At 47.2% G+C, this 18,569-nt stretch overlaps 5 protein-coding genes across 5 annotated transcripts; all 5 read right to left on the reverse strand.

Moving 5' to 3' along the window:
* Nucleotides 1–133: 133 nt before the first annotated feature.
* EDB91DRAFT_1239095 (uncharacterized protein) lies at nt 134–1,014 on the reverse strand (the record flags this gene model as incomplete). Its single annotated transcript, XM_041321809.1, has 5 exons — nt 134–187; nt 255–565; nt 673–874; nt 931–948; nt 997–1,014. 5 exons carry the CDS (start codon nt 1,012–1,014, stop codon nt 134–136), a joined length of 603 nt encoding a protein of 200 aa, XP_041173003.1.
* A 1,185-nt stretch (nt 1,015–2,199) lies between these two features.
* On the reverse strand, nt 2,200–2,893 carry EDB91DRAFT_1059518 (uncharacterized protein; the record flags this gene model as incomplete). Its single annotated transcript, XM_041314257.1, has 2 exons — nt 2,200–2,487; nt 2,552–2,893. Coding segments are annotated over 2 exons (630 nt in total), but the record flags the coding sequence as incomplete, so codon positions are not given.
* A 1,709-nt stretch (nt 2,894–4,602) lies between these two features.
* Nucleotides 4,603–7,358, reverse strand: EDB91DRAFT_1207094 (cytochrome P450). Its single transcript, XM_041320718.1, has 14 exons — nt 7,186–7,358; nt 6,796–7,118; nt 6,638–6,734; nt 6,451–6,587; nt 6,273–6,398; nt 5,966–6,215; nt 5,791–5,916; nt 5,632–5,734; nt 5,492–5,578; nt 5,403–5,437; nt 5,300–5,346; nt 5,130–5,252; nt 5,050–5,079; nt 4,603–4,995 (listed from the first exon to the last, which is right to left on the reverse strand). Exons 2-14 carry the CDS (start codon nt 6,975–6,977, stop codon nt 4,803–4,805), a joined length of 1,536 nt encoding a protein of 511 aa, XP_041173005.1. The 5' UTR covers nt 6,978–7,118; nt 7,186–7,358; the 3' UTR covers nt 4,603–4,802.
* A 5,168-nt stretch (nt 7,359–12,526) lies between these two features.
* EDB91DRAFT_1310130 (protein-tyrosine phosphatase-like protein) lies at nt 12,527–13,424 on the reverse strand (the record flags this gene model as incomplete). Its single annotated transcript, XM_041325088.1, has 3 exons — nt 12,527–13,088; nt 13,163–13,287; nt 13,396–13,424. 3 exons carry the CDS (start codon nt 13,422–13,424, stop codon nt 12,724–12,726), a joined length of 519 nt encoding a protein of 172 aa, XP_041173006.1. The 3' UTR covers nt 12,527–12,723.
* A 2,271-nt stretch (nt 13,425–15,695) lies between these two features.
* On the reverse strand, nt 15,696–18,497 carry EDB91DRAFT_786279 (cytochrome P450). The gene is made up of 13 exons (XM_041328399.1): nt 17,920–18,497; nt 17,763–17,859; nt 17,574–17,710; nt 17,393–17,518; nt 17,088–17,337; nt 16,907–17,032; nt 16,749–16,851; nt 16,604–16,690; nt 16,514–16,548; nt 16,410–16,456; nt 16,228–16,350; nt 16,148–16,177; nt 15,696–16,093 (listed from the first exon to the last, which is right to left on the reverse strand). The coding sequence occupies exons 1-13, from the start codon at nt 18,093–18,095 to the stop codon at nt 15,904–15,906; spliced, it is 1,527 nt and encodes a 508-aa protein (XP_041173007.1). The 5' UTR covers nt 18,096–18,497; the 3' UTR covers nt 15,696–15,903.
* Between the last annotated feature and the right edge of the window lie 72 nt (nt 18,498–18,569).

Consider the following 18,569-nt stretch of genomic DNA (forward strand, 5'->3'; position numbering starts at 1 on the left):
CATCCCCTACTGTGCAGGTGAAGATCAACATTAATTTGCCAAAGATGACGCCGGTGTCGGTCTGCAAGATGATGCAATCGTATTGCGGTGAGCCATGAAACATTGGAGCGCATTGAAGGTAGTCTGTGGACACTCACCAGTCAACAAGCAACTCAAAATTGACTTTAAGGAATCGATATTCCACAATCTGATTCAGCAGGACTCAGTAAGACACAGATTATATTATTTTGGAGCTGCAAACATCATCAACTCACCATGTTGCTTGCAATGAGTTGGATGCATTGTCCACCTGGAAATGGTATGCTGTTGGCAGCAAATGTGTGGTTCAGAAAGTCATTTAGCTTGATCCAAAATCTATCAAACGCCGGATTACCCGCACTACCTGCCTTGATGTCTGCGAATGATATTGCTGCCTGCTTTGAACCAAGACTAAAATGCTGTGCATCAGTTGGTTCTGTCGATTCAACTTCATCAGTCTCCTGGAGTGCAGTATCAGGTTGATCTTCTGAATTGGACATGCTGAAATTCTGAGTGTCAAGGTGATCCAACTTGTTGCGAATGTATTCTGCAACCAGGCTGTCATGGTTGTATCAGAGGATCTTGAAAATTTTAATTGTTACCCATACGTCAGTGCTCACTTCACATATATGCAGACTTGGATTCAGAAGTCACTTACCTGTTCAGCGAAGTTCTTGAAATTTGTACGATCTTGATAGGCATCTTTCAATGGGCCGTGCATTTTCTCGTTAGGCTTGGTGCTGTAGTTTTGAGAAACACCTTTCACCTCAATATCATCAAAGAGATGGGCAGAAAGATGTTTCTTAGGGAAATTCCAGGACTTCTCGGAAATCTCTGCTGTATCCTCGATGTATTTCTGATCGTACAGTTTGAATCAATACAATGAATTAAAATTATACTAGGGATATGTACATCCATCAATTCAGTGAGCTTTGACAAGGTTTCTCAGCCATTTTTGATGGTATCTTCAGTATGGACCTCTAACGAAGTGTACATATTAAACTCGACATAGCTTCGGATACAGCAGAGCAGGAGATATGCCTCTGGATCCATATCATGGTCAAATAGATTATGCACTGCAAATATAATAAGCTAAATCGATGTGAATAATATGTTAAAAAGTGAATGATCTAGGCTCGCCTTAGATATGTCTTCATATTTTGTTCCATCAGAAAATGATTCAGGTTTCGCCAACGCGGAATCGATTGAAAGCTGACAATCTAAATTAATACCTACAAAAATACAGCGGAAAAAATGACTCACAAGCTGTCAATCTGCACAGCAGCCTGTCGACCCAAACGTTCAGCCCATTTCTGCAGTTCAGGCCACTTGTGATCACTGAACAATCCCTCGTCGTTGAAGTGGAGTTTATCATGTGATAGAGCCCTGTGAATGTCAGTGTGCTCCAGGACACCAAATGAACTCTGATAACAATAATGGTAGACTAAGTAAGATAAAGATAAGAGAGAGACTTATGTCGACATCACAGAGGCTCTGGGAACTCAAGATCTGCTCTCTCACCCCCAATGTAGTAGATTCTCGGGCTCAAGTAAGTAATGCCTTGGTATCTGTGGATGTGCGGAGAGGATACACATTGAGTGTATTAGAAAGCTCATCACGAGGCACTAGACAGATAGGACAAGGAAATTTGCCCATCAAACCACGAATCAATGCCATTACAATCCTATTACAACAGTGAACGTCAGAGATATCTAACAGTACCTAAGGAGCTAGAAATACATGTACTGTTCTTCATAGTCTGCAGAGAGTATGAGTACAATTGGATAGAAAATGCGAATAACATCATCCCAGCATTTGATGGCAGAACCAAACTTCGATAGTGGTGCGAGACAGGCAAGAATCTTCAGAAAAGAGGTGTGCCATACCGTGTTCTTGAAGTTGACAAAAGCGGGCTTTCCAGAATGCTTCTTATCTTCCTTTACCTGTGAAAGCTCTGTGTTAATAATGAAATCATCAGTAGCAACAAAGAGTAGAGCGAACGATAGGCAGCCAACCAACAACACGCCCCCCACCCAAGCCTTTTCCATTTCGAACCACAGTAGGAAGATTAGCACAGCGAGCAACTACAGGATAGCCTTTTGCACGACCAAATGACGATAATTTTGCTTTGTCAGCATATAAAATAAATGCAAGAGGTTTTGCGTCTGGTGGGATTTTTGACTATGATAATATTCGGTTGGTATATACGACGCAGACACTTAACATGATATTAATAAGAGCATGACCTACTTGATATTCCCAGAATGCATTAGCGGTCCATGGCTCGTGAATGAACCGAACAAACTTCTCGCCATTGAACTTTGAAAGCCTTTGGGCATCAAAGACAAAATATGGACCTACTTGCAGATCTTGAAGTAGATCTGCAGCCCAGTCCCACAGTGAACAATGAAATAGCAGGAATGTCTGATCAATACCTTGGAAGGGCACAACCACTTCCTCCTTCGTAAACTATTACATGAAAGAAGCAAAATAAGCATAGATTTTATATATGAAGTTATTGAATAGTACACACAGGTGTCATCTTGAATGACACTGCATCCCACGTGTCTCTCACATCTTTGCGATTCCGGAGGGTAAATAATTCACTCCTGCTGCGATGAATGAGTTGGATGAGCCGGTCCAGCTGCTCATGAGAGAGTCCAGTTTCGTGGGCGAGTTCTGCAACCTCAAAGTCAATATGAGTGTGAAACGGCTGCCAGGGCGTAGGATCTGCTTTCGGAACCGCTGTTGGGGCACCAGGACCACATCCATAGTCCTCGACGTGGTACACTTCGGTAGGGCGACCACTACTGGGGTGGTATTCCACTTTTATATTGTCTATGTTGTGCTGGGGTGCAGGCGATGCTGTTCCAGATCATGGCGGATGACCTGTATTGACATAAGTTGCAGATGCAATGATAAAAAGAAATGATAAAGACATACCATCTGAATTGGCATCATCCGGATAGTCTATCTGATTATTGAAATCAAAATCAACATCCTCTAAGTGATTGATGATAGCTTGCATCAGCGTCCAACAAGTCAGTATTAGCGATCAAGGACAAACGACAGTGATGGCTTACAAAGAGTTGAGCTACTGATGGATGGACGTTTGCCAGCAAACACACTACCCTGTTGTGCCTGTTCTTGCTCCACAATTAATCAATGATCATTAGCATAAAGTCATAATAATGTTAGCATAGAGATACCTCAACGAATGTTTTTAGCAAGCTCTATATCCTCTCGCCTTTGTTCAGAGCGCTTCTGGCAAGCTTTTTCATGTGTTCGGAATCCTTGGCAATGGAAGGATTGGCCACAATAATCACAGGATCGTTTCAAATCAGCAGGCATCTATATTGAAACAGGGACAATTAATAAAGTCCAGTCTATTAAGTCTTAGATAAAATTTTGGGCACAGCCTCTGACATACAGTGGTCCAGGAACCGATAGTGAAGATGGGGGTAAATCCGCCTCTTGATCTTTCTTCTGGCAGAGGGATGGCGCACGTTGAGGGAGAAGTACTGGAGGGTCCATATTGATATAAACCTCGCTGTCAGATTCAGATCAGAGACTGTAACAAGACTTACAGTTTGAATATTGGCTGATTCTGAGAATAACAATGTTTAATTTAAATTGTTAGTGAAGATGGGTGTAAAATCACCTCTTTCAAGACAGCAGGTGGAACGGAAATGGTGCACTTTGATGGAGAAGCGCTGGAGGGTGAAGTTGGGCTTGCAGAATCTGTCAAATATTATGTCAGTGAATCAGTGAAGGGTGGACTAACATTTAAAAGGCGCAGATCTGTCAATGAATTTATCTGAATCGGAACTGTAACAAGTAGAGTAGAAGATACTAACGAGGGCTGAAGCACTGAAGTTGATGGTGAAGGGGTGTTGAGAGGATGGTGTGGCATCTGAATCGGTTGGCAGCGCTGCAGCGTTGTAATTGACGTACTAAGGTTCGAGGCCCGGTATCAATAGTACAAGTCGGTATCGATAGTGCAAGTCGGTATCGATAGTGCAAGTCGGTATCGATATTACGAATCAGTATCAATGACGCAACTTTAGTATAGATATTCCTACTGGGTATTAAGAACAGAACTCACGTGCCAATATCGTAACTCGGTATCAATACGGTTGAAACCGAGTCTCACAGGCACGCTGTTGCAACCGACTTAGGAATTTTCCGACATATATAACAGCGATGACTTAGAGATATTGGAATATTTGGGGCATGATATAATGCTGGTGTTGGGATTACTGCATTCAAGCCTAAGTATAGTTGGCGAGGCACATGATCACTAAGCCTTATAAGGCTTACCAAATGGGCTATCCAGGTGGGGAGGGAACGAACCTATTGATTTGTTTATCGTTTTCCATATCACACTACAATTAGGCGGGTAATACCATGATTTAAATTGTGTATCATGTATGCATGATTGTTGTGGCGGTCATCCATACATTCTCCCGCGATGATAAATGATTTGCACGACGGAGTGGGTTGTGCAAGCTGCATAGCAGGGTGTCACACAAGTTTCGGGTTATTCCATTATGCGTGAAGCTAGTAACTATTTCCTCATGGTCGGGTAAGTTCACGCATTTGTTAAAACATTGGTATCTGCTTCTGTTTGAAAAATACACAACTGAAAGGTATTGTTATGGTAACAAGGCCAAAAATGTGATGTGATACAGCGAGTCCTGGAAAGATGAACAAGATGGCGATTCATTCCGAACTGGCTCTTTGTTCCCTGCCTAGTGGCGTCCCAATCCAGGCATCGACGCATCTCACGCGACCTCAGGATAACTCTGCATCATACGCCTGAGTTCCACTTCCGGAATCCTCATCTTAAAGTCGATAGCGCACGGCCGATCGCGTGGCATCGCCCCGGTCATAAACCCCATGTCATTCAGCGGCTTCGTAGGATCCAAACTGAGCTGGAAGGACCAAAGAATAAGGAGCGAGTTTATGAAGACTGATCTATACCAATCGAGGTGAGCTTGGAGTATCATGTGCGTAGAAAGATACCTTTACCTGTTCGCAACGTGTAGACCGGGACACATGCTTAATGGAAGGACAGTTAGAGAGAGGATACGTGGAAAGACGATGCTTACCGCCGACCAAACCCGTAGACGAAGAATTTAAGATCGTCTCTCATGCGACCTTGATCGTTAAGCCAGCGCTGAGGCTTGAACACATAGGGGTCAGGGTAGACTTCTGCATCTCGAGAGATGGCCCTGGTAGTGACCGTCAGATGTTTCGTATCTTGAAGAACGATACTCACCAATGGTTACCCAGTACCGTAGTCCCGGCGGGAATGCAATAGTTTTCCTGTCAGTAGATGTCGGGTTATCCTTCGGACTACAAATAGTTCAGAGAGCACTTGCCCAAATCACGTCTTGAGTCGTTCGGTGAGGAAATCCTACGGGATGAACTGCGTAAACCTGGGGTACAGACCGACAATGAAGATACCCACCATTAGGAGCCAGCGGTCTCCATCTTAAAGCCTCGGCGATGAAAGCCTCCAGACGAGGAAGGCTTGGTTGGTCGGCGAAGGTCGGCACTTTGATAGAGAAATCATTGAATCAATAGAAGTACAAGGGGAGATTAAGCTACCTCGTTGCCTTCCGATGACCGCGTCGAGCTCGGCCTGAACTTTAGCTTGTTCCTCGGGGAAACATGCGGCTGCCATTAGTACCGTGCATATTGCCACAGCAGTCTGACACTTTGATATCAGTCACATATCTTCGGAAATGACAAATCAAGACACCTCACCGAATCGGACCCAGCTCCAAACAAGGCGCCACCAAGAAAGGCCATCTCGGTCTCAGTCAAACCGTAAGAGTGCTCATTTTCTAACATATATTTCATGAACGAAGGGCCAACGTCCACATTACTCTGCTGTGGGACGATTGAGATATGACTTGAACGTTGAAAAGGTAACGCATACTAATTGCTGTTTAACGCGGTTCAGCTGCTTGGTGTAGAGTTGCCTGGTCCTCTCAAACTCCCGTTTCAATTCTTGGCCATACCAAGGAAGGTATTTGAGCCACGGTATCGAGTCTACCAGGTAAGCACCAGGGCGTAGGACTGCACCAAAGGTCTCAAAAAGCCGGTTAATCTCTTTGACTTCTGGATCAGTTGCAGACGTGGGCGTAGTTTTCCCATATGTAACTTTCATAATCGTCGCCGCAGCATAACTTCAAAACACTCGTAAGTGGTCTGCTTTCATAACGTGAACCTAGGAAAGCGCTTACGTTGTGGCATGGTTCTGGAAGTTGTACGGATCATCGAGAATGTCCAGGACCGTGTTTTTCGCGTGGGCCATCTGCAGAGACTGATAAGCCTCAGCCGCTTTAGGCTGGAGATGCGAATGAAGTGCCCTGCGTCACAAGCAAGATAAGGGCTATTTGTGCTTTCCCACCGACTACGGACCTACGCATCCGACGAAACCTGTGTCCAGCGTGCATAAAACCAATTGCCTGTCCGCCACTAAGAATTTCTCCAGCAGCAATCATGCGAGGACGATCAGCCAGTGATCCGCCCTGCTTCTCCATGATATCCACCACGGCCTATAGTAGAATGTTGAGCCTACATACTATAACAGCATGGAGGGACTGACTTTGTGACGGCCGATAATAACGATGGTCTCAGTTCCTGAACGAATGGTGACCAGAGGACCGTACTCGTCAATCCATCCCGCTACAGTGAGAAATGAGCTGATCAGCGATTGGACACAATTAGCATTAAAAAGACAATTATTAGAATGTGAAAATTTACTTGCAAACGGGTAGGAAGTGCCCCCGAAGACTCCAAGTGGGTGGAGAAGGTGGAAGAGAAAGGCCATACTCTGATCTAGGAAGGCAAGCCCAAACAACCACTCCGACTGTCCCAAGACAAACCGCAGCACCGAGGACGAGCTGCGTGTGGTGAGAAATGGGCAGGTCAAGCAGCTGAAGCATGACGGATTGCCAATTGGGAGAAGACGAAGTGCAATGGATGGAACTTATCAACAGTGCTTTCAACTTATGATTGTTAAGTACCGTACTAATCAATCTGACCGACGATCGTGGTACAAATCCGAAAATCCGTGGCGTCAAAACCTTTAAGATCCAATATTCAGGGACGTTTACGAGTGTTGTAACGATACCCCGCTGGCAGGCTGCTCACATGTACGCCTTTTGCCGACCCGGTATAGCCTGGGCTTATTCACGGCTTTGAGTAAAAGAAAATTGATACCACCAGCAGCTGGTCTAATGGTCAGTTGTTGTTTGGTGTTGTCATCCCGATGTCCGCATGGTGCGCTCGCTGCCTGCAACAGCGAGCTCGCATATACACGCAAATGAAACAGATTTAATGGCACTTGTGTAAACGGCTCTGAGCTGTTATTTAACATAAGGCAAGACATTCACCTAAAATGTCTCGGAAAGACTGCAGTTGATTACTATTATTGTTAGTATTTCAATCAGGGGTCGCGGCGAGAGGTGGTGGAGGCGGCAGGTCGGGAGACGGCGGCAGGCAAAGGGCGTCAAAATCATCCGAGTGAAAAAAAGAAAAAACCGTCCGCCATGCCGGAACACCAAAGAAGGGACAGAAAGACGTACCTTCGGGCATCGAATAGACTATTTATCGGGTCGACATCTGCGAGAATTCTGCTAGTGCTCTCCGACTCTCTGAGAGCAGAGCATGGTGGTGAGACATTTGCTGCTCGGTGGGAGGATGGGATATTGAAGCTGTGCTTCGGCTGAGACTTGACTCCTAGCTGAGAACTGGAGGATGTGTGGGACGATGAGGGAGATGGGGCGGACGAGGGACGAAGGCGTGAGGTACTTACGAGTCAAGTTGCGACAACCAATGGCTTCGGCGTTCTGGAGGACTTGTTCTACACGTTGCCTGACATCATTAGTTTGGAGAGGTGCTAGGGAGCATGTATCAGACTTGAACTGGTTTAAGAGGACGGTGTAGTTCTCGCCGTCTGAGACGTCACAGCTGAAGCTGTTGACTTTGGTAGATCACGGATGAAAAGCAAAACAGAGAATATGAATGGGACGCACACCTTCGTTTATCCTTTGTGCACCCGGCATGTTCAGTACACGCGTGTCACTGTCAATCGTGTCGGTCACGTCTCTTTCTCGCGAGTTGTAGGTACCTTGTCACAACAAAATGTCAGTCACAGTCGATGGTCAGTAGAGGCTCGACTATGTGGTACGAGTCCACAACATCATTTCGCGACCTGCCGTAACTCAATAACCTACAGTGCATTGTCAGTGATTTACATAAGTATTATCCAGGGCCTCGGGTCTCGACTCACTCGTTTATGATGTTCATATTGCTGATATTCCCAGGTAACGAGGCCTGGGCTGCTGTGCAATGATGGCGGTTGGCACTCAAGAGGTATGTAATATGTAATGCAGTTTTTATGGAGGTGCCGGCCTACTTGCTTGAATCAAGCTCTCTCCGTTGGCAGAACGAGGCTCGAAAGAGTATTCGAATGGTTTCGGTCGGCTGTCGACGTGCACATCAGTGTTGTAAACTTGCGAGCCAAGCCACCAGTCAACCACCGGCACTCCCACGGACCGCGCGACAGAAGGAACGACTATCTTCCTTCTAGTCTTTCTAGTTTAGCTGGGGGAGACCGGCGCTTACAACAGTCAGGTCAGTCTCGTTCCCTCACCCTAGACCTGGCGAGGCTGGCATATACCGCTGTTAACACCCAGCCTATGAAATATTTGTCAGGAAGGGTCAGGAAACTTCAACAATCTCCAATTCGTCTTCGTGACTTTCAACAAGATCTAAACGTACTTATTACGTTCCAGCTCGTACATCACTCTTGAAAAAATCCACGCCCCACACCCCCAGGGCCTGATATCGATGGAGATCCGCCGCCACCGCGGTCGACTACCTCTCTCGTCGCCAGCGGTGATAACACCGGCGACCCCAAATCTTGACTACCTGAAGAATCCTGGTGCACACGTCATCATTGGCTCAGCCCGGTCTACCGCAGGCCCTTGATTTGTATGGCCTGTGAGATTCAATTCAATTGCTTCTTCATTTTGGTACTTGATGCCTTACAGCTATCTTCAAATTGATGGATCATGACTCAGATTTTTCGCTTAAGCACCTTTATTTGTCCTTGGAGCAGTACCAAACAGAGGTGCGCCTCCCACCACTCACTTCGGAAATACAGCGCCCAACTTATGCCCGGAAATTCGACTCAGAGGCTATTAAACAGCAACGGGTCACCTTATAGTGTGCACGAACGAGCTTGAAGACAATAGCATCAGCGACAGAATCAAGTCATCGAACTGCTTCGGGTCCCGCAACTATGATCAGGCAGCTGAGCCCAACTTTCAGAGACATTGCAGTGTCGAGAATCACAGTTGCCGACTTGGTTTTTTGAACTGAGATCACCAAGAGACCACGGTCAGGAACCTAGTGGTGGGGACAGGCATCTGTCCATTAGGGCGCACACATGGTTGCCTTTCTGAGAGTTTTCGTGATCGAACAGGGTCATCCCATTTGATCGTCTAGCTCCACAAGTAAACAGAGACGCTTAGACGAATTTTCCAAGACCTGGTGTATCGATATGAAGATAGCTGTGATGATAGCAGCTCGGAGCATGAAGACGACACTACGGCATCTGGGCGCTCGGAACTGGGGACGCACGACAGAAGAAACTCGCATGTGTGCTTGGCAATTCGGGCCCCTGGCAGCCTGCTATCTGGCTATTCAGCTGAGCCTTTCCGTCAAGATGGTACATTTGGCGTCCAGGTAAAGTTAGCAACGGGGCTGAACAACTGCGTGTTTCAGGGTGAGTGTTCTTGATTCAGACCTCTTTCAGAGGACAGCGACCGCATCTCTGGCGCCACCATCCAACCTCAACTCCAGACTGTTTTCTCGTCCATCCTTTTCAAGTCCAGAATTCGCTGATTTTGCTATGGCTTGCGGTTAGGGAGTACTACCGTCACCTGTTGATATCTAGGCTACATTGGGACAACCCTGTCGTGCACTCCACCGTCTTGCGCGTCATGCGGTTCTAGATCCGCACAGTGCGTGTTCCGCGTACGCCTACAAAGAAACGTGGTCATCATCATAGATGGCATCTCCGATTTGATGGTGCGGAAGGCGCACGGCGTTCTCCTTCATGTAAGTCACCCTGCATTTCTACCTCTATCTCTATCTTCCTCTCCGCCTCCTCTTATCCGTTAATTTTATGCGGCTAGCTAAGATCCACGATCTTTGTTTATTGTCCACCAGGGTGAGCACATTCAGTGACTGAGTTACCAGGGTAACATGTGACGCTAGAGAAAAAGTGTTGCGGCAGAGTTCGCTCTCGCTGATAATCGATATTCCACCATGCGAGCAGATGACACCAGTGACACGGGCTCAGCCGGTTGTTTTACTGCCCTCGAACTCTAGATTGGCTTTACGAACCCCGCGGGCCGCGACCAGAAGCCACGGAGTTCTACCGCAGGCATTGGAAACGCGACCTTCACTTGACACTATACCACAAGTGAATTGTATAGTACGAATGACTTTACTGATACCGGATTCTGAACCAGTGTGGGTCTAATTCGCTTGAACCAAACTGCTTGGAATATCGACTCTTTGCTGCCAACGACAGTACTTCAGGCAGTGGGTTTTTCCAACTTCATCTGCCCGCAGAGGGGTAGCGCACGTTGTTGTCATTGACTTACTCCACGCTTGGCTGGATCTTGGTTTAGCCTCCACCATTGCGCATTTCAAGATCAAGCGATTCTGCATTCTGATGATGCTGGCGTGATCGCTGTTTTCGACCTTACGGATTTATATTTTAACGAGCAGCAGCTATAAAATGCGTGAGCATAGAACTGACGAACAACAAACAAAAGAAACAAACCCGCGCTTAGCTTGAAACCAGGCATATACTCGTATTTTTCGACGGTAAGGATCGACTCGCCAACCTGTAAATCCGACTTATAATACTGATTCACATAGTCTAGATGAATCTCTCAACGATCATTCTTCTGGCATTGACGGCTGTCAGTCCTCTTAGTGCACGAGCCATGCCCAGCTCCGAGGCCAACAAGGCCACCAAGTGCACATGGGAGCCAGTGTGTGGGGGGATTCCGTGCGCGGGAGCGGTCATCGTGAAAACCAGACCATGCAGGACAGCGGCCGGTGGCACAGGGACTCAGTACTGTTGCAAAGTTGGAAACTAAGTGAGGTATGTCGGCGATGACATGCTTTATCAGAACACGTACTGACTGATCACAGAATAGAGGCGACAAATCGTTCTGCTCACATGTTAAGCTGCGATAAAGCACCCCCCAAAGAGTACCGCAGATTGTTTACGGTAGCGTCCTTAGTCGTCCTTGTAAGAATTATCCCGATGGTCCGGCACTTGTTGACTGTACAGACCTAAAGATTGGTTCAGGTGACCTGACTTGTCGACTATGGCCAAGAAATCAGACTCGTTCTTGGTAACTGACTGTACAGACTTAAGGATCGATTCACGATAGAAAGAGCGACGCGAGCAGTAGAAAAGACGCTCGCGATCAGTCTCCGCAGTCAGACCTTGAATGAAGGAAGACAGTCATACTTCTTATCAATTCGGCCTTTTGAATGATACAAATATTCATCGCCTGGATCTGTGTGGTGGATTCCAGTTGGTTTCAATCAATGGATGCACATTGCGCATCCGCCTAAGCCTCAGTGCACGGTACTCACGTGAGGGTGAGAAATAACACACTAATCTCAGATCATGGTGTAGTTTAGTCTCCCCTAGCCAGACCAATCGAAGGAAGATAGTCGTTCCTTCGTATTAGGGGTTTTCCCAAGGTTTTGATATATCTTCTACCGGCTAGCGATAGTTCTTAACAGTCAGTGCTTCCTGCAAGCTTCGCAAGCACCGAACTGAGATAGATTTATTGGTGAGGTCATCGGTATCGTCGTCGTCCAGCACAGCCGCAAGTCCCATGAGGAGTTGGGCTGGGTCGGCGAGATGTGCTTGAAGTTCAGCCAGTGTTGGTTGCACCATACAATCTTCAAATTCACTTGCAACTCATTTGCATGTCCCCCATCATGCCGCTGCTGTGGCTGCCGTGTCGGCAAACTCTCGGCAGTGGCGCGGACCGTTTAAAATGAAGTGAACTCAGACGAGTGAAGCCCAAGAATTGAGCAGCCCTACTGGTGAGTTGGATAGTTCTATTATCCCCGACACCCACGTATCAACTTTTGACACGTGGACGAAGCGTTGTTGACGCGTTGGCACAGGTACTCAAACTCACCATAGGTATCTTTCCCATTCGTATCAGCCTCCTGCAGCCTTTCAGGTTGCATATGCATATTGGTCTCTTAATCATTCTTCTACCTCAAAACAAAAATGCGTGTTCAAATTGCAAGCTGGTAAGTGTGACATGATAACTATACGTGGCACTATCTGGCATTATGCACAGTGACCAGCGAAAGGGATGGTGGCCGGCACAAGGTGAGTGAAGGTGCCCAGGCACGTATATAAAGCTCGAGGTGGGTACAGCGGAAATATGAATAGGGATATAGTGGCTACATGAATGCACGTGAAGAACTTGAGGGCGGATCTAAAGGGATGTGGGAACTGGCAATGTTGATACAAGGTATGCTGAAAATATGTCTATGAGAAGGGCACGAGGAGGAAAAGGGACGTGCATACGAAAAGAAAGCAGACAAGTAGAACACACGTATTGTCATCTAGACAAGCACCGGTACCATCTTCGGACTGGTGAAATTCCTCACAAACTCGAACTGTGGGCCAGTCTCTGGCGAGTGTGGGAAGCGCTTGCACTTTTCGACGGTCCGCCACTCCCGTTCAATGATCTTCAGCGCTTCTTCACCGTCCCTGGCGATTCCTGACTCCACAAGCCAACAACCTATAACCAAACCGGTCCTCCCAATCCCACCACGGCAATGCACGGCACATACGCGCCCCTGCTCTGCATTTTCCCTGAGCACATCCAGCACTAGACGCATGAAATATGTTGGCTTGTGAGGTAGCGAACGATCAGGGATGGGGAACTGGTGGTATGTGATGGTAGTCGCGTCGAGGCCAGCAGGCACTGATATGCATGGGGAGGTGGGGCTTGTAGGGCATGAGCTCCTGGGGCTCTGTGAGGTCGATGAAGGTGCGGACGCCGGCGGCGAGGAAGCTTGTCGAGTTTTTGGATGGAAGTTTCAAAAGGGGACCAGGGGTACTCGCATGCGATGAGGAGGGGAGTTGCCCAGTAAGAATTGGGGATCGGGCGAAGGCGAAGCGAACTTAGTGGGAGTTTTCGTGGACGGGAGGGGGAGGTAGTAGGATTGGCTTTGTATGGGGAAGCGGTTATATTTTTGCGTTGGATTTTGTTTTTCTTCGGAGAGGAAGACAGCTTGTGCGGGGCGTCGTGTGATGACATATTCAGGTGTACGAGATTGGATAACAATGCAGTGTAAATTACAATGAAAATGAGCCAGATGAAACGACGTGGAGCTCAAGCTCGCATCCCCTGCTTGATTTTTATACAACTCGAGTTGCTGTGTATCCTAGAAGAAGACTGAATAACTTCTTCCGGTTTTACCCGGCTAACCGAAGACCTTATCAAAAGTGTCAAACACGTTGAAACTTGTACTACAGCCAAGCCAATTTCAGTGATCGCCCACTCCTCGTTTGAACGTGCTCGACCATTCAATCCCAGCCATCCCTTGACCCAGTTGCTCAAATACATTACTGATCGTCCCCGATGCACGAGGATCAAGTCATTGGCGGTTGGCCTTCACTGCACTATCAAGCATCCCTTTATTATCGCAAGAATATCTTCAATTGATTCGAAAATAGTCTTTCACAGTTACACTCACCGCGAGGTCAGCCTCACCTCTGCCAACAGAACTTCTTTCATACCTTTTTGTTGCTGCGATCACCATTCTCTATGGTCTTGGAATGCCGGTGTACAATTAAAAACTCGTTGTTTAAGGTGTACGTACATGCTGGTTGCTGAGGACCCTTTCCTGGTATGTCCTATGTCCACGGCGACAGCATGAAAGGCTGTGCTCATATTTGGGAGATAGAACTCGAAGACGTCAAGAAGAATGGCGCCCATCGTAATATTCATCAAATCGTAGTCACAACGCCCAATTCATCTACTAAGCGCGCGCCTGATTGATGTCACATTAATGGATTCCCTATACCCCAATCACGAAAATCACGCACTCATGCATGTGGAGCTCCTTCCGAGTACTACCCTCCTTCCTCGATTCTTTTTCCTTGATTGTAAGTAGTCGATTATGTAGTATACCTCTCACACGATCGCGTCAGGGCGTACGCTGCATGTAGGCCTGATATCTACCCGCGACTGGATCATATTGACATTCCCTGCAATAGGTCATATATCGAATACCCTTCACCGAGCGCACTCGCGAGGTTATTCTAGGGCTTGTGCTGACTCAACGGTGGCCGCAAGTTCCACTGCGGAGAATCTAGATGATACCCGTGGCCATTGCTGTTACTAACTGGTTAAAAGGTTAGTTAGATGCTGTTTTGGTAGGGATTAGTAGGGTTAATACACCAGGAGTTATTTGGCGTTATATCGGGTTGGTTGAGGGTTCAGTGGTAAACTTTGAATCATTAAATTTCCCAGAGGTGAGCTCTTTATCAAAGAACCTTTCAGTGATAGTTGAATCCGTGTTGTTTAAGATGGCCTTTCTTCGCAAGGTGCTTGTCGGCACTAAGCAAAGTTTCGGCAACACCCGACAATCAATGTGCAGACGCGACCATATCATCTCGTTCTGACTGCTGCATATCTCTGCTCGAAGTTGGATAATGCTTATATCCAAGTGTACTGGCAACAGCTGGGCCTCCAGCCTGATCTGAATCCTCGACTCTGACTAGTGTAGAATAGATAGATAATGCGCTACTACTTATTTTCAGTCAGAAGCGGATGTTCCACATCCAGTATACGTTCAATTGGTTCCAGGACATGGAGTTTCTATGAGCTAATGCTGAGCTAGCTAATGTCACGCCCACCCGAGGATGCATCGACGAAGAGCCACGATTGTGTCGCACTTAAAATTAATGCAGGAATCATGCGAGCATGTCCGTCGAGCTCGAATTTGGCTCGAATATTATTATCAACAACTAGCTACTAGCAGCTACTCAGTCAATCAACCCCACTAACCGCAGTTATTTCGCGGTTAAGATGCACCAGCTATAACCTATTTGGTTATAACCCGGGTCAATAACAACACTGCCTGTAGCGTTTGCAGTAGTCACACACGACATTTCGAGCACGAGCTGGCTCCTCTGCTCATTGGATAGAGTTACTACCCTAGCGCTCGTGTGAAGGTAGTTCGACTCGTCTCGCCCTCATTTGCACTATCTTTGTGTTCAGCCCGCTCTATTGTCTACCAGTCCTCGCGAAGGGCATGGCGACGATGAAGACCCGTACTTAGTCTTTAGGTCACTTCCAGAGTCTCTGAGATCCGACGTCATGCTCGCGGGCACCACGTTTGAGATGAGGAGAAAGTGAGAGATGTAAGCGTGCTATTATGAATATTCAAGTTGGCGCGTACATCAGGGTTCACTCGCGACTCTTGTCACTGCGTTCTCATTCTCTTATGCATTTAAGATTGAATATCACCCATGTCACATAGTTTAGAGAACACCGTCCTACGCAAAATGCAGAAGATGTGATCGCGGTGTGAACATAATCTATTCAATCGAAGTGAGGAACGGACACTCTAAACGATTTCTAAGTTGGTTATGTAAAGTAAGACGAGTACAAACAAAGTAAGGCGCCATCTAAAGAAAAGATTTAAGAGATCGCATACAACGGTTGATCGTAATAATACAGAGCCGGCAACAGAGAAAGATAGAAGGCAATTTTTTGATGGCTTCTAGATTCAAAGCTCGGAATCATTTTGCATCAGGCGCCTGAGCTCGGACTCCGAGACCCTGGACTGGAACCCGACAGTACATGGCTGTATATCTGGCACCACCCCGCTCATATACCCAGTGTCATCGACCGGCTTCGACTTATCCAGACTGAGCTGGTAGGCCCAAAGGACAAGCATGGAGTGAATGGTCACCGCCCTGTACGAATCAAAATGAGCTCGGACGATCATGTGCGTGGAATGAAATGTTTACCTGGGCGCAAGGTGTTGACCGGGGCATACACTAGAAACTCGGTCAGTCAATGAAAGAGTATCTCGAAAGATGGAACTTACCGCCGACCAAACCCAAAGACATAGAATTTGAGATCGTCCCTCATGTTACCTTGGTCGTTGAGCCAACGCTCAGGCATGAACGCGTGGGGGTCAGGGAAGACATCTGGGTCACGAGAGATGGCCCTGAGACAGTAACCGTAAGAACTTTCGTATCTTTTCGTATCCTCAACGATAATGCTTACCAATGGTTGCCGATGACCGTGGTGCCAGCGGGAATGCAATAGTTTTCCTGTCCGCGGATGCTAAATTATCATTTGCACGACGAAGTGTTCAAAAAGCTACTTGCCCAAATCACATCCTTAGTGGTTCGGTGAGCGATTCCTACGGTGCAAACACTGTCAACTTGATGTAAGCAGCCGACAATGAAGATACACACCTTCAGGAGCAGTCGGCCTCCATCTATAACACTCCATAATGAAAGCGCGCATACGAGGAAGGGACTCCTCGTCAGCGAAGGTCGGAACTTTACCGGAGACATTATGGAATCAAAAAAGTTTAAAATGCAATGGAACCAAATTTACCTCGGTTCCTGCCGATCACCGCATCAAGCTCAGCCTGGACTTTAGCTTGCTCCTCGGGGAAAATTGCCGCTGCCATCAGTACCGTGCAAATTGCCACAGCAGCCTGACACCTGAATTCAGCCACGTTTCGTCGGAAACGACAAAACAAGGCATCTCACCGAATGAGAACCAGCTAAAAGCAAGCCGCCAGCAAGGAAAGCCACTTCGGTCTCAGTGAAACCATAGGATTGCCGATTCTCCAGCATGTATTTCGCAAACGAAGGGCCGACGTCCTCATTGCTCTGCTGCGGAAGGATTCAGATACAACGTACATGTGAAAATCGAGAGGGAAATAGATACCAATTGGTCTTTGACGCGGTTCAGCTGGGAGAAGTAGAGTTTTTTGCCCCTCTCAAACTCCCGTGTTAAATCGCGACCATACCAAGGAATGTATTTGAGCCACGGGATCGAGTCTACCAGGTAAGCGCCAGGGCGCAGAGATGCACTCAACGACGTGAAGCGCTGGCGAACATCCTTGACCTCGGGATCAGTCGCATACGTGCGGGTGGTCTTTCCATATGCAATTTTCATAATCGTTGACGCAGTAAAACTTCAGAAATCCCCGTAAGTAGTGCACCATCATGGTCTGAAGAGAAAGAACTTACGTCAATGCATGGTTCTGGAAGTTGTGTGGATCCTCAAGAATGTCGATGACCGCGTTCTTTGCGTAAGCAAACTGCAAGGGTTCATACGCCTCAGCCGTTCTAGGCTGGAGATGGGAATGAAGTGCTCTGCATCGCGTCGCCAGATAAGATGGCCATTTACGCAGAATCATGAACTACGAACCTGCGCATCAGACGCAACCTGTCACCAGCGTGTGAAAAGGCGATGGACTGTCCGCCGCTAAGCATTTCTCCAGCAGAAATCATGGGAGGACGATCAGCTGACGCTCCGCCCTGCTTCTCCATGATATCCACCACGGCCTGCAATAGAATGTTGAGCTTGATATTACAAATTCAGCGTGGAAGGACTGACTTTATGGCGACCGATAATAACAATTTTCTCGGTTCCTTGACGAATGGTGACGAGAGGACCAAACTCGTCGATCCATCTTGCCACAGTGATGAAAGACCTGATTGTCGATGGGTCACGGTTAGCACTAAAAAACAAGAGGTTAAATGTGACAACTTACTTGCGGTAGGGTACTAAGTGACCCCGAAGTCTCCAATTGGGAGGGGACGGTGGGAGAGGAAGGCTGGTATCTGATTTAGCAAGGTAAGCGCGAACGATGAGTGCTACCGCAAGACAAGACGCAGCGAGGAGGGGCTGCGCGTTATCAGAAGTGAGTAGGTCAGGCAGCTGCAGCATGACTGATGCAGGAAGAGTAAACGATGATTGGAGGGAACTCAATGACTGGGTATTCAAGTTATGAATGATCTTTTAAAATAAAATACTGCGCGCCAACTACCCTGAATATGACAGTACCATACAGTGCCCCGGCTCTGGGGCTCTTGCTGGCCTGATATGATTTGTCCCGGGAGTGATTAACGTGGCAGCTGACTTCCAAGAACATGATACGCTTCAGTTAAGGTTTCACCTAATATGATATTAGGGAGCGCCACCAAGGATTGATTGATCATTCTTAGGAATGAGCTGGCAATTTGTGTTGGGCTCAAATATCAGCTAATGTCAGACGAGATGTCGGACAAGTCTGAGATAGATACAAATGAGTGGACATAGGCGGACATCTGAATTCAGTGATTTCTCTTGCACAAGGATTGAGTAATGGAAACCGATAATCGTGAGATCAGAAACGCACTTCTCGACATTGCAAGCCTGGCA

Source organism: Suillus paluster, assembly GCF_016628075.1.
Source record: "Suillus paluster strain FC165 chromosome Unknown EDB91scaffold_71, whole genome shotgun sequence".
Classification (NCBI taxonomy): domain Eukaryota; kingdom Fungi; phylum Basidiomycota; class Agaricomycetes; order Boletales; family Suillaceae; genus Suillus; species Suillus paluster.